This window comes from Tripterygium wilfordii, chromosome 4 (assembly GCF_013401445.1).
Source record: "Tripterygium wilfordii isolate XIE 37 chromosome 4, ASM1340144v1, whole genome shotgun sequence".
Lineage (NCBI taxonomy): Eukaryota > Viridiplantae > Streptophyta > Magnoliopsida > Celastrales > Celastraceae > Tripterygium > Tripterygium wilfordii.
Genome location: NC_052235.1, coordinates 689,243 through 701,443, shown reverse-complemented (window position 1 = coordinate 701,443; position 12,201 = coordinate 689,243). Strand labels below are relative to the sequence as shown.

Sequence of the window (12,201 nt, the reverse complement as noted above, 5' to 3'; positions counted from 1 at the left end):
GAAATACTGACCCACAGCAGTTTGATCCTTCAATAAGGGCATTACTGCAGAATTATGGATCCAAAATGAAGTAACCACCAAACGTCCAAGCAAATCCAGAGACTATTATTGAAGCACTAACTGCAACTACTTTACAGGAAGCTCAAACTACAAAACCAGTCAAGGTTGAATTTACAATTCATGTGCACAGAGGTCATGGCTAATACAACAGTCACTTTTGCCAAAGTATACAAAGGGAACTGAAAGTTTCACACTGAAGTAGTCTCTACATATATTAATCAAACTTCTTTCTTGTGCAGTTATTTCCTTTCAATTATTACTCTTTTCATTGTCAACACCAAGACCATACAAAACACCAGCATACTTCTCCGTCGAGCCATTGAAGAAATTATCTCTCAGCTTCCTAAATGTGCAGGCCGTTAGCAAACTATCGGAACCTGCCTGATGACATACACCAACCCTTTCCACCTCCAACAACTCCGCGAGCTTGCTCAACCCCCCATGAAGACTGTTGCAGAACTTCATCATATGCTTGATGTCATAAATCATTGGGAAATAAATGTTGATCAAATCAAAGAATCCTGCCTGTGAGTCCGGCAAACTCTGGCAGGTCAACAGCTTAAGCAAGTACCCGAAATCATAACCACTGTGAAATGTAACCCAGTGAACATTATCATTCAACACAACCCCTGAAGACATCAAGAGCTCGCCAAACCGTTTCACATCAATCCCCTTCTCACTATTTTTCTTAAAATCAATCCCACATTGGCGTAACAATTCAATTGAATCACTAGCAAATATATCTTCACTCAAATCAAATTCGCGAAAATTGAATTGCCAAACGCAATACTTATCAGTTCCACAAGTGGGTAGATTCCCATTCCCATCCGAAAATGTGAGGCCCAACTGGATCAACTTCAACATATCCACGTTGTCTTTCAAAGTCTGGTAGTTGTGGTCATTGATGTTCTTGAAAGACCCCACCGGCCGTAGAACCACCCCAGGAAACTCAGTGTCCATAGCCACGTAGTTAAAGCTATCAACGATTTCTCGAAGCAAAGAAAACTCCTCCTCGAGATTATCGTCCCAGACTTCTCGAATATGGACAGGAAGGTCGCCCTTGGACAAAATCGACATTACTCCCACACCAATCCGGAACAAACAATACCCAAGTCACTAACGCAAAACCCAGATCTGCAAACAGAACATTTAACAACTTCGAAAACCAAAATCCCACAAAACCTGAACTGATTTATTCTTCTTCGACGCAGTCGTTTGTGCTCCTTCAACAGATCTAACACAACCCAGTAGGAAAAAAAAAAGGGTAAAGAAAGAACCCTTGAAGTCGGAATCCTTCAAAAAATATAAAATAAAAGGAGTGCGAAGTCTGTTGAATACAAGAGATCTAACCTTGGATTCTGAGAAATCAGGGCTTGGGAAAAGCAGATCCTGAACTTAGTGGTTTCTGGTGTCTCGAAGAGAGAAGTTAAGGTCAACGGACCGGGAGATACGAGAGCGACAGAGATAGAAGAGAGCAGGGGTCTGAGATTTGAGGCCCTCCTATCCGAGTCGAGGGCCTTGGCTTCCTAATAAGTAAAGAGCGATGCAGTGATTATTATATTAAAAATGGAACCATTGGAACCGGTCAAAAACGGGGGCGTTTAAAATATACACGCAACGCAACCACACGAAAACGACACAGTTTGATACAATCAACTATTTCAATTTATCGATATCATTTTGTATTCATGTCATATACTCGTATCTATTTTAGGTGACAATGGAGCCGGGACTGTAGCCCCTACATATCCCCTCCTCCTAAGTCCTAACCACAACACATACTTCTACATTGGCTAAAATATTATATATGTGCTTAGACTATAGCAGTTTTCTCGATTATGTCCTTAAATTATTTTTTTTCTTCATTCTATCCTCAAACTATTGTTTTCCACATGGTTTCTATCCTGAGTCAGTATTCCGGTGTTGACTACGGCGAAAATGCTGACGTGGCATCCATGTGATTATAAAATTAAAAAAAAAACTCGTTGGAGTTCAGATGACACGTCAGCATTTTCATCGGAGTCAACACCGGAAAGTTGACTGAGGAGAGAAACCATGTGGAAAATAATAGTTTAATGATAGAATGAAGAAAAAAAATAGTTTAAGGACATAATAGAGAAAAATGTGATAGTCTAAGGACATATTTAATATTTTAGCCCTTCTACATTCAACGAGTACTTCTCTTTTCTCTCTCAAATACTCTCACCACACATACTCCACTCCAGGTAGAAATAGTTGGTGTCTTTGTGGGACTTCGGATTCACCTTACGATCTCGTACTCTCTGCACTAACAATTAATATCATATTTATGAGATGTATATATGATTACATAAATGACACTATTATTGTCTTGACAATTACTTTAAATTTTTTTTTTTCGTTTATTCATTTATTAGAAGCTTATAGGATGATTTTTGAATGAACGATCATTCATGCGACATCTATTTAATTGATGAATATCAAAAGAGAGGTTTCAAAGTCCATTTTAACTATATATAATCAATCGTTTATTTCAATTTTATTGTTATTACTTGACATTATTTCGTATAATCATCATATAAAGAAAGCCATGCTCGGCAAAAGGTGTAAACATGATACACCTATATATATGCACACATGTTTTTATATATTATAATAGTGAGTTTGGATATTGTTGATTCTCAATCATGTGCACAATAACAATAAATAATGGAAAAGGAGAAGTAAATTAAGATTCTTGATCACATTGAACGTTATTATTTATATAATCAATCACACTGTCGTGCTTCCCATTAACTCGACTGTTCCTCTTCATTGTTTTTTTCTTTCTCATATTCAAATTGTCTGTGTCTCATCAATAATTGTTTGTTAGCCAAGAGAACCCATGGTGGATATATTGTATGATGGGAGGAGCCTATATCGACCATTTGGTGCCCACCCATATCATTACACAAGGATATACGAAGGCCTCGAGCATAAAATCTTTGAATACATGATTTATTAAAGCAAGACGCCTTTTTTATTTTATTTTATCTTTTTAGCGTGACATTTAAGTAAAATTTACTGATTTTTTAAAAAAAAAACAAAACTAATAATGGGTTGGTAAGTTGGTATTCCCTTCATACAAAAAAAAAATGTTTATTAGTTTTTGCAGGCTAACTGGGCCTAATTGCTGGCCCAACTCGATCCTTGAGGCTTTGCTTGTTCTGATGGACAAGTGGGAAGCGGAAAAACCAGCCCATTAACAGCCCAACACATGACACGGGAAAATGGGATATGAACAGTTCTTGGAATACATTCTCTGCTGATATGGATATATGTGATGCTGACAGGTAGAGGAGTAAAATGGGCCAGACCAGCCCACAGTTAGGCCCGAAAGTTTCGTATGCATGCAAGGCCCGCGAATCTCAAATCCCATGCCCGGTACGCTTAGGGCCCAAGAGAGTGAGGTTCGGAGTCGTCTCCCTATCAATCCCGTTGGGTGCACTCCCAAGCAACCATTATTCATGAACTGGTCTTATGCATTTATTAGGTTGGTTTGGTTTCTGTCAATCTTATTTTATTTTTCAATGGCATTTTCATGTGTTTTTTATAGTGAGGTTTAATTAAGGTAGGACCAAGAACTAGAAGCATGGTACAAAAATTATCTTGTCCGCCATGATAAATAAATGACATGGATGCATGTATGGTTATTGAGACAAGCAAAAATGGTCTTGCGTCCACGACATTTATACGTAGGTTAAATAAGCTGTACCTCATGTAAGGGTGAAGAAAATGCTTTTGAGCATTTTTGTTTAGCTTATATTATTATTATTATTATTTATCAAAGGAATAGTGATTGGTCACTCTAGTTTAATTCATTCATGACCAACTTAAAGAGTCTCTAACTATGTACGACAAGTCTATAGGTCCACTAATGACGTTGCTCATGAAATGATAAAAAGGGCCGTAGGAGTCTAATGGGCCGGATATGCAAATTATGTGGCCATTGTGGGCTTTGTACAAAGTTCTAGAGTAGTTTGGTAAGCAATAGTCAAGCCATTGTTTCTCGTGCGTTCATCCACTTCTCGTTGAAGTCAAATGAGCTGAAGCCAGTGCACGCTTCAGAGCAACTCCAATGGGACTTCATCTTCAAGTGCTCCATTTTTCATTGATAGTGGTGCATCATCAAAATATCAAGAAGTCTTCTACAATGGTAAACAATACAAGCACTTGAATTAATTTACCATTTATCTCTCTTTTGCAAATTTAAAAAGTGAAGTGGAGTGGAGAGAGAAAAAAATAAGAAAAAGTTTGTAATGTGTCAAACAATGATTGGTTGTGTGGATCCAATTTATCCTCTTAAGAGACTCTTGAGATGTCAAGTATTCACTAAGAGCAACTCCAATGAGACTTCATTTTCAAGTGCTCCATTTTTCGTTGATGGTTGTGCATCATCAAAATATCAAGAGGTCTTCTACAATGGTAAACAATACAAGCACTTTAATTAATTTACCATTTCCCTCTCTTTTGCAAATTTAAAAAGTGAATTGGAGTGGAGAGAGAAAAAAATAAGAGAAAGTTTGCAATGTGTCAGACAATGATTGGTTGTGTGGGTCCAATTTATCCTCTTAAGAGGCTATTGAGATGTCAAGTATTCACTAATATTAAGAGTTGCTTCAAGTGTTGGTTTTGATCAATTGTAGACACCAAGTGCTTGAAATTAGTGTTTCAAGTGTTTAAGAACTCTAATATCAATTATCCATTGTGGATGTTCTAATTATATTAAAAGTTGTTTCAAGGGTTGGTTTTGATCCATTGTATGCACCAAGTGCTTGAAACTAGTGTTTTAAATGTTTAAAAACTCTAATATCAAGCATTCATTGTGGATGCTCGGACACTCACACACCGAGTCTTCTACATCGTACTCTCTTGTCTACCGTACTATGATACGCCCGTTAATCAACATCATCCATAGGTAGTGCTTGGCCCACGCGAAGCTTCTTTGATTGTCACAGGATTAGCTATATGGCATAGATGAAGGGACGATTGTGAGGTGTCTGTGTACTCGCATGCACACACAGCCATGCCAAAGAAGAAAAGCAACAAAAGAAGAAGGGCCATGGCTTTCTCGACAAGCCTTAACTGAGCATTTGGTTGTTAATCCAATGAGTGTGAGGCGAGTGTAAGATGAATATTATCATGTTTGGTATGAAATGAAGAGTGAGCATTAGTATCATAATTTTAATTGTATAATTTTCATACTACCCAATTTTGTGTACATAAAAATAAGAATAGATTAATTTAAGGGAAAATTAAATATAAGTCCTTAATGGGATAGCTTTGTTCCAATAGGGAAATTCTTAAAAGTTTTATTCCATAAAGTTCATGTACTTTAAACTAATATTTCAAAAATGACAAATTCTTATCATAATTTTTAAAAATGACTAAAATAACCTCAGTTTAATTATTTAAATTTTAAAAATTAATTATAAAATTTACGGAAATTCATGTCTCACTTACGAAAGCTCATCTTTCACGACTATAGCTGTAGGGAATATTTTTCTTTGGAATTTTCTTCGTGAAATTGATTTTCTAATATGAATCTTGCATCAATTTTGAATTTCTATAATAATTCGCATTGCGATCCTGTTGATTTTGGATATTCTCGGTGTTTGAATTTCTAGATCTGATTATACCCATCACGGGACTTGTAGTTTTCCTTCAATCTGTCATCAATCATTATTTTCGAAAGTTTTTGTGGTGATTTTTCGTATTTTTTTTGTTTTGATTCATGTTGCAAATTGCAGGTGATATGTTATATGTTTCAATTAATTTGATATTTATCATAACGTTATCTGTCTTATTGAAATGTTATATGTATTTAATGAAATGTTATTTGTCTTTAAAGAAATGTTATATGTCTGAAATTTTAAAACAAATAACATATAAGAACAGAAGATCTGAAACAAATATATTATTTGCAGATTCATATCCAATTTCAAAAGAAATTTTTTTTTTGAAAAAACAATAAAACCTCAAAGGTTATCGCCTTGGTCCATGGAGTTGATGGTCATCGGAGTTGGCCGTATTGGTCGGATCTAGCTGTTTTTCAAATGGTGACCATGATTTCAATAAGCTTTTTTGGCGAATTAAGTGATAATCGATAGCCAGTGATGATTAGCCTTTGATCGAGCTGATCTAGAGCTTTATTTTGGTAGTTTGTTCAGCAAAAACGATGATCGGACGGTCAATTTTCAGTGGTCGACATGAAGGAAGAAGAAGGGAGAAGAAGAGAGAGAGGAAAAAAAATGAGGAAGAAGAATGACATCACGAGTGTGACTCTAGATAGATTTTAGAGATATCTTTAGGGGTATTTTTGTCAACACAATACAAATGTACTTTTTTCTAATGTTTTTTTTCTTTTCATTTTATCATTTCTTGAATATATAACTACCATATTGTCCTTTCCCCTAATTTCCCCTTAATTTAATTATTGTGATTAGTTCTTAATAAAGAGTATAATAGTCTTTTGAGTATCAAATTCATTATCCCTTGCAGAGATTAGCCAATCTCACCATTTTAATGAGCTTGGCTAATCTCTATAAAGAGGGAATGAGGGTGAGATGAGTTTGTGATTCCATCCTCCCAAACTCAACCAAATGAGAGAATGAGTGATTCTTACCCTCAGCTAGCCTCATAAAGGCCAACCAAATGCCTCGTAAAGGCTTAAACCCTTGGTAATTGTTGAAGGTTGTGTTTGGTAAACCAAATGAAACATTTGGATGTCAATTCATTACTAAGATTGTTTATTGATATATTTATATGGGATTTTATAAAATAAACTTTTGAATAAGTTTTTCTGAACGAAAAATTATCCAATGCTAAGCTTAAAAATACTCGAATAGAAACTTTTTTTCTCTGCTCCCAAACATACCCTTGACGTCACTGTCTTTTCACTCCTCTAGTCTTCTTCGCCTCTCTCTCAGATCACACAAGGCGTTTATAAATTAAACGGTGCACTCAGAATTGGAATCCTAGCAGTCTCTTCATCTAGCCCACTCACCCAGAATCTCTCTCTCTCTCTCAAGACACTGTCTCTGCTTAGGTTGCTTTCTATCTCGAACTTCGCGACCGTTAGGCTGTTAGCTTCGTCTGCAATGTAGTTCGCTGGAGGATCTGATAAAAGCTACAATGGCGAAGTGTCACCGGAACGTTGTCGGATCCCTGGTTCTAGACCACCGAGCTGCCACTTCATCTGCTGGAAGCGGTCATTTCCGGATATGGACTGCTTTCTCTGGTTCTGCATTCCGCCGCAAAATCTTCGACGCTCTCAGTTGCGGCGGCTCCTCCCGTTTTCGCCACCACATGGAAGAAGAGAGTGAGACGGTTTCTACATCCACGGCCACTACAACCGCCATTACTACCATTGCTGATGTTTGCAATGGTAGCGATGAGAGAAAGTCAGGGAAGAAAGGTGAAGTGGCGCCGGTTCATACGAAGTCGAAGGTGAAATCGGAGAAGTTGTCGGATCTGCTGAGCTTGGCTGAGGCGGAGAATGAGATGGAGACGAGGAGGAAAGAAGAGGCGTTAGAGGAGTTGAAGCGAGTGGTGAGGGAATTGCAGTGTGAAGAAGAGGCGAAGAGGAGAAGAGCTGCTGCCGATGTGAGGCTGCTCGCCAAGGACGATTCGGAGGCAAGAGTGACGTTGGCGATGCTCGGTGCGATCCCTCCTTTAGTTGAATTGCTCGATTTGGAAGACCTCGATACACAGATCGCTTCACTCTATGCTCTGCTCAATCTCTGTATTGGCAATGATGCGTGAGTTTCCTTGTTTTTACTTTCGTATGTTAGTTTTTCCCCTTAATTTTTGGCTTTCCCATCAAATCTACTTTGTACTCAGTGTGTAAAATGTCTCTGATTTTTCGGGGATTTTGTTTTTTGTGTGATAATGCTAGTTAGGTCTAGTCATTGTCTGGAGCTTGTATGTGTAAATATGTTACTTTGAGAATAACTTTGAACACATGTTCTCCCTTTGCTTCACATGTTTGATAGTTTACATCTGTTGATATGTGGTCGTTTTTTTTGTAGTCTGATCCCTCTTTTACTGTTTTTTGTCCAATTGTCCTTTTTAATATGACATCTGTATTCAACTATGTTCTCTGTTCTATGGAAACTATGATTCTGAACTCCAAATACTTCTTATCCCAACTGGATTTGTTAGATTGCAGTTTTACTTAACTGCAACCGATTTTTCTCTTTTGGTATTTTCACTTTTAATACTCCTTTTGGACGTACTTCGCCATAATTTTCTTTCCTGAAAGTAGAACGGTTACCTGGAATCGAAACTGAATGTATTCTCTTTTACTCCCTTTTGCAGGAACAAAGCGGCCATTGTCCAAGCTGGGGCTGTTTACAAGATTCTAAAGATAATTGAATCTCCAAATGCTCCAAATCCAGCACTATCAGAAGCAATAGTGGCTAATTTTCTAGGCTTGAGTGCATTGGACTCAAATAAACCAGTCATTGGTTCTTCAGGTGCAATTCCTTTCTTGGTAAAAACTCTCAATAATTTAGACAGCCATAGTAGCCCACAAGCAAAACAAGATGCTCTCCGGGCTCTATATAACCTTTCAATATCCTCATCAAACATCTCCCTCATTATAGAGACCGATCTTATAGCCTTTCTCATTAATACATTGGGGGATATGGAAGTGAGTGAAAGAATGCTTTCAATTTTGGGCAATGTTGTATCAGCCCGGGAAGGTCGAAAAGCAATTAGCAGTGCGCCAGATGCATTCCCTATTTTGGTTGATGTCTTGAACTGGACTGACTCGCCAGGATGCCAGGAGAAGGCATCATACATTTTGATGGTGATGGCACACAAAACCTATGGAGATAGGCATGCCATGATTGAGGCTGGAATTGTGTCATCATTGCTCGAATTAACTCTTTTGGGTAGTACATTGGCACAGAATAGGGCATCAAGGATCCTGGAACGCTTGAGAGTGGATAAGGGAAAGCAAGTTTCGGAGAATTATGGTGGTAATGTGGGTGCGGTTGTATCTGCCCCTATTTGTGGCTCTTCATCATTTTCTCTGAATCCAAATGGAGGTTCAAAGGAATGTTTGGAAGAGGATGAAGGTATGAGTGAAGAGAAGAAGGCAGTTAAGCATTTAGTCCAACAGAGCTTGCAGAACAATATGAGGAGAATTGTAAAGAGGGCCAATTTGCCACAAGATTTTGTTCCATCTGAACATTTTAAGTCCCTTACAGCGATTTCTACATCAAAAAGCTTACCATTTTAACAAGATTGGACTATTTGGTGTTTGCATGGACTTTGAAGAGTCAGAATGTGAAGTTAGTCTCCCTTTAATTAAGCTACTGCACTTTGGTATTTTTTGTAGCATTTCTGATGTATGAATTAGATATCCTGTCAAAGTTTATATAACTGTTATATAAAGCCCTTGTAGTTCGATTTTTGTTTGAGCAGTTCTTCTGTCTGGTTAGCTTTTCTTAGACGTCTCGATTGCATCTCTTTAGATCATTGTTGAATCTGAATGCTCCACCGCCACACACAAAAAAGCTTATCTTTCACTTGACATTAGGCAACAGTACAAACAACCAGTGAAATGGTGCTTTATATTTTTAGTGAAATGGTGCTTTATATTTTTGTCTTGAATTCTTCCCGTAGGTGGTATGCCGTGTAATTTGTGAATATCTGAGTGTTATAATTTTGTTATGGGTTGTCCCTGTACATACAGTGGAGGTTCGCGTTCAACGCTTAGATAGTACAATTTTGTCTGCCTCTCTTGGTCCTACTCTTTATTATTCTGTTCTTAACCAAACGCGTTTGTTGGAATGGGTGTCACTTGTCATGTTTTTTTTTTTTTCAGCATAGGAATAATGACTGTTTACTGTTAGTAATTTTTCAATCTGGGAATCTTTCCTTTTCTTACTATTTTAATTAGAGTCTGAGAATTTCATGGGGAATCTTTTGATCTACAGACTTGGAATTGAATTTATTATCGCTTTGCATTAGAACAAGAACTATGAATGTCCTCCAGCAGTTCACCTTGGCAATTTGTATTAATTACCCATTGATAAATGCATTGACTTTATTTACCTTATTATAACTGTTTACAGATCTGTAGAGATGGAAGTAGAATCTGAGCTGTTCCAGCTAAATTGGAGCTTGTGCGCACTTCTTCCCATGACCAGTGACCATGAGGTATGTATATATATTCCATGGTGCTTTATTGTGGGGTTATTCTGTAATCGTTTGGACATTTTGATATTCCTCAGCATCCCTTGTTCTGTGAGGTCTATTTGTTAAAATTGCTGTAAATATCATTTTGTACTATGAGTGTGTTGTCCTTATTAAATTAGTTTTGTCCATTTCACTTATGCCATAGCCTGTAGCTTGATCGTCTTTAATTTCTTTTGCTGAAAACATCTAGTGGCCTGTATCATATGTACCATAAGCTCTATCAAATTAAAATTTTCAGAAGTTCTGTTGGGGATTTAATATCTGAGTTGCATGATTTCATTTTGGGTCATAATGTTTAGGGTTAGGTCATCAAGTTTGGGGTGTCATCTGCGTTTAGATCTCATGGAAAGGTGGTTTGGTTTGTTCATGCTCGGGCAGTCTGATGGAGTTGGTATGTTAGATGAGATACAAATTTTAGTTTTTATTTTTTTTTACATCAACTTCAGCTTTCTTAAGTGATAGATTGCAAGCAAACTTGTGATTATCTGTTTACTCATGTCTTTGTGGGCTAGAAGTAAGAGTCTGAAGGGGGGGGGGGGGTGGTTACACATCTTTGGTCGCTTATGCTTTGTGGCTGGAGATGAGAGCCAGAGGAGCAGTCACTTGGATGGGGACATCATTCCTTTATAACACTAATTCATGACCTAATATATTAAATGCTGCAGATGTGGGTCAATATATATAATACTAGCTTCCCCATTTCCATATGTTTCCAGTAGTTATTTTCTTTTTTAAGTTAGTAAGTTGGACTGTTTTATCTATCAATAAGGCTGCCATGCCGGGGGGTGGGGTTGGGGATACAAACTTTAAGGGTTTATGAAGTTAATTCAATGGACAACTATATAAGATCCCTGCATTTTTAGGGTTTAGGAAGTTTGAGGTATAGGTGAAGATTGCAAGGAAAATGTTTTGGTAGCTAAATGCATTAGTCAACATTAATGCAAATTCTAATTCCCTTTGGCAGTTGCACCTAAATACATTGTTGTCGAAATCAATGCAAATTCTGTCTTCGTCATTGCAGTAACCCATTATCGTTTGAAGCAGCCTCTACATGTTAGGATCAATACCTTTCAGTTCTATAACCCCCAGAAAAAAGAGTAACAATAATTGATGTCCTGGAGGAGTAAAGGGTGGGGCAAGTAAGCTTACTGGAATTACATAACCAATAACTTACTCTTAGAATAGGACAATCATATCTCAAGACCCTAGGGCTTAACTTCCACCGACGCCATTGAAAAGTTTTTGCCTTACTTGGATAGATGGAAATTGTCCTCTTCACACATTAGGTCAGCTATTGGTTTTGCACATGGGCAAACCTTTGCAACTTTCATACTAGTCTCCTTCTCTCCTTTCAAAAGACAGTAGGCAGGCTTGGCCTTTTCCTACATACATGTAATAATAATGTTCTATACGAGAAAAAGGCGACATATATATAAGGACACTCAATGAATCATAGAATACTTGACCCTACGCCTACTCGATAAATCAATGTTGTATCCCCTGATTTTTGAGGAATTACTAGCTTTGCATGGAATCTAGCACGTTGTGGAGAATGAGGTGTAGGCGAACCATTGGGGCCACTGGCACTGGTTTAACAAGCATCTGGAAATGTATGGTACGTCCCTGTAATAAGGGCATATCTTCATAGTTTAAGGCCCTATAATTTTGGCCAAAAGGATCCAAATTAAGCCCGCTTGAGAAATCATCAATCATCATCAGCATTTCATTCACCAGTTTCCATTTATTAATTATTATGAATACAATATCATGATCGAGGGAATTACAAATTTATATCACTTTCAACCTCACGAACTTGCCAAGGAAATTCTTAAATTCTAGTCATCCAAATCATGTGTTCCACAGTAAAACCGAGCAAGCTGGTCAATTAAGTTGCTGGATTAATATTATTAAATA

General features: G+C 37.5%; 2 protein-coding genes across 3 annotated transcripts; one reads left to right on the top strand and one right to left on the bottom strand.

Moving 5' to 3' along the window:
• Nucleotides 1–84: 84 nt before the first annotated feature.
• LOC119997116 (probable CCR4-associated factor 1 homolog 6) lies at nt 85–1,597 on the bottom strand. Its single transcript, XM_038843929.1, has 2 exons — nt 1,411–1,597; nt 85–1,294 (listed from the first exon to the last, which is right to left on the bottom strand). The coding sequence occupies exon 2, from the start codon at nt 1,135–1,137 to the stop codon at nt 310–312; it is 828 nt and encodes a 275-aa protein (XP_038699857.1). The 5' UTR covers nt 1,138–1,294; nt 1,411–1,597; the 3' UTR covers nt 85–309.
• A 5,376-nt stretch (nt 1,598–6,973) lies between these two features.
• LOC119996046 (U-box domain-containing protein 13-like) lies at nt 6,974–10,527 on the top strand. 2 transcript variants are annotated; one of them, XR_005467783.1, is made up of 3 exons: nt 6,974–7,838; nt 8,398–9,377; nt 10,164–10,527. XR_005467783.1 is itself a non-coding variant. In XM_038842547.1 (2 exons), exons 1-2 carry the CDS (start codon nt 7,213–7,215, stop codon nt 9,323–9,325), a joined length of 1,554 nt encoding a protein of 517 aa, XP_038698475.1. In that variant the 5' UTR covers nt 6,974–7,212; the 3' UTR covers nt 9,326–9,686. The 2 variants fall into 2 exon arrangements, 1 of the variants encoding a protein (XP_038698475.1); XM_038842547.1 differs by lacking the exon at nt 10,164–10,527 and having other exon boundaries at nt 8,398–9,686.
• Nucleotides 10,528–12,201: the final 1,674 nt, after the last annotated feature.

Bases quoted from the DNA above. Each gene is read 5' to 3' on its own strand.
- LOC119996046 (XM_038842547.1), top strand. From the start codon at position 7,213: ATGGCGAAGTGTCACCGGAACGTTGTCGGATCCCTGGTTCTAGACCAC. The intron at 7,839-8,397 runs GTGAGTTTCCTT...TCCCTTTTGCAG, and splicing joins CTCTGTATTGGCAATGATGC to GAACAAAGCGGCCATTGTCC.
- LOC119997116 (XM_038843929.1), bottom strand. From the start codon at position 1,137: ATGTCGATTTTGTCCAAGGGCGACCTTCCTGTCCATATTCGAGAAGTC.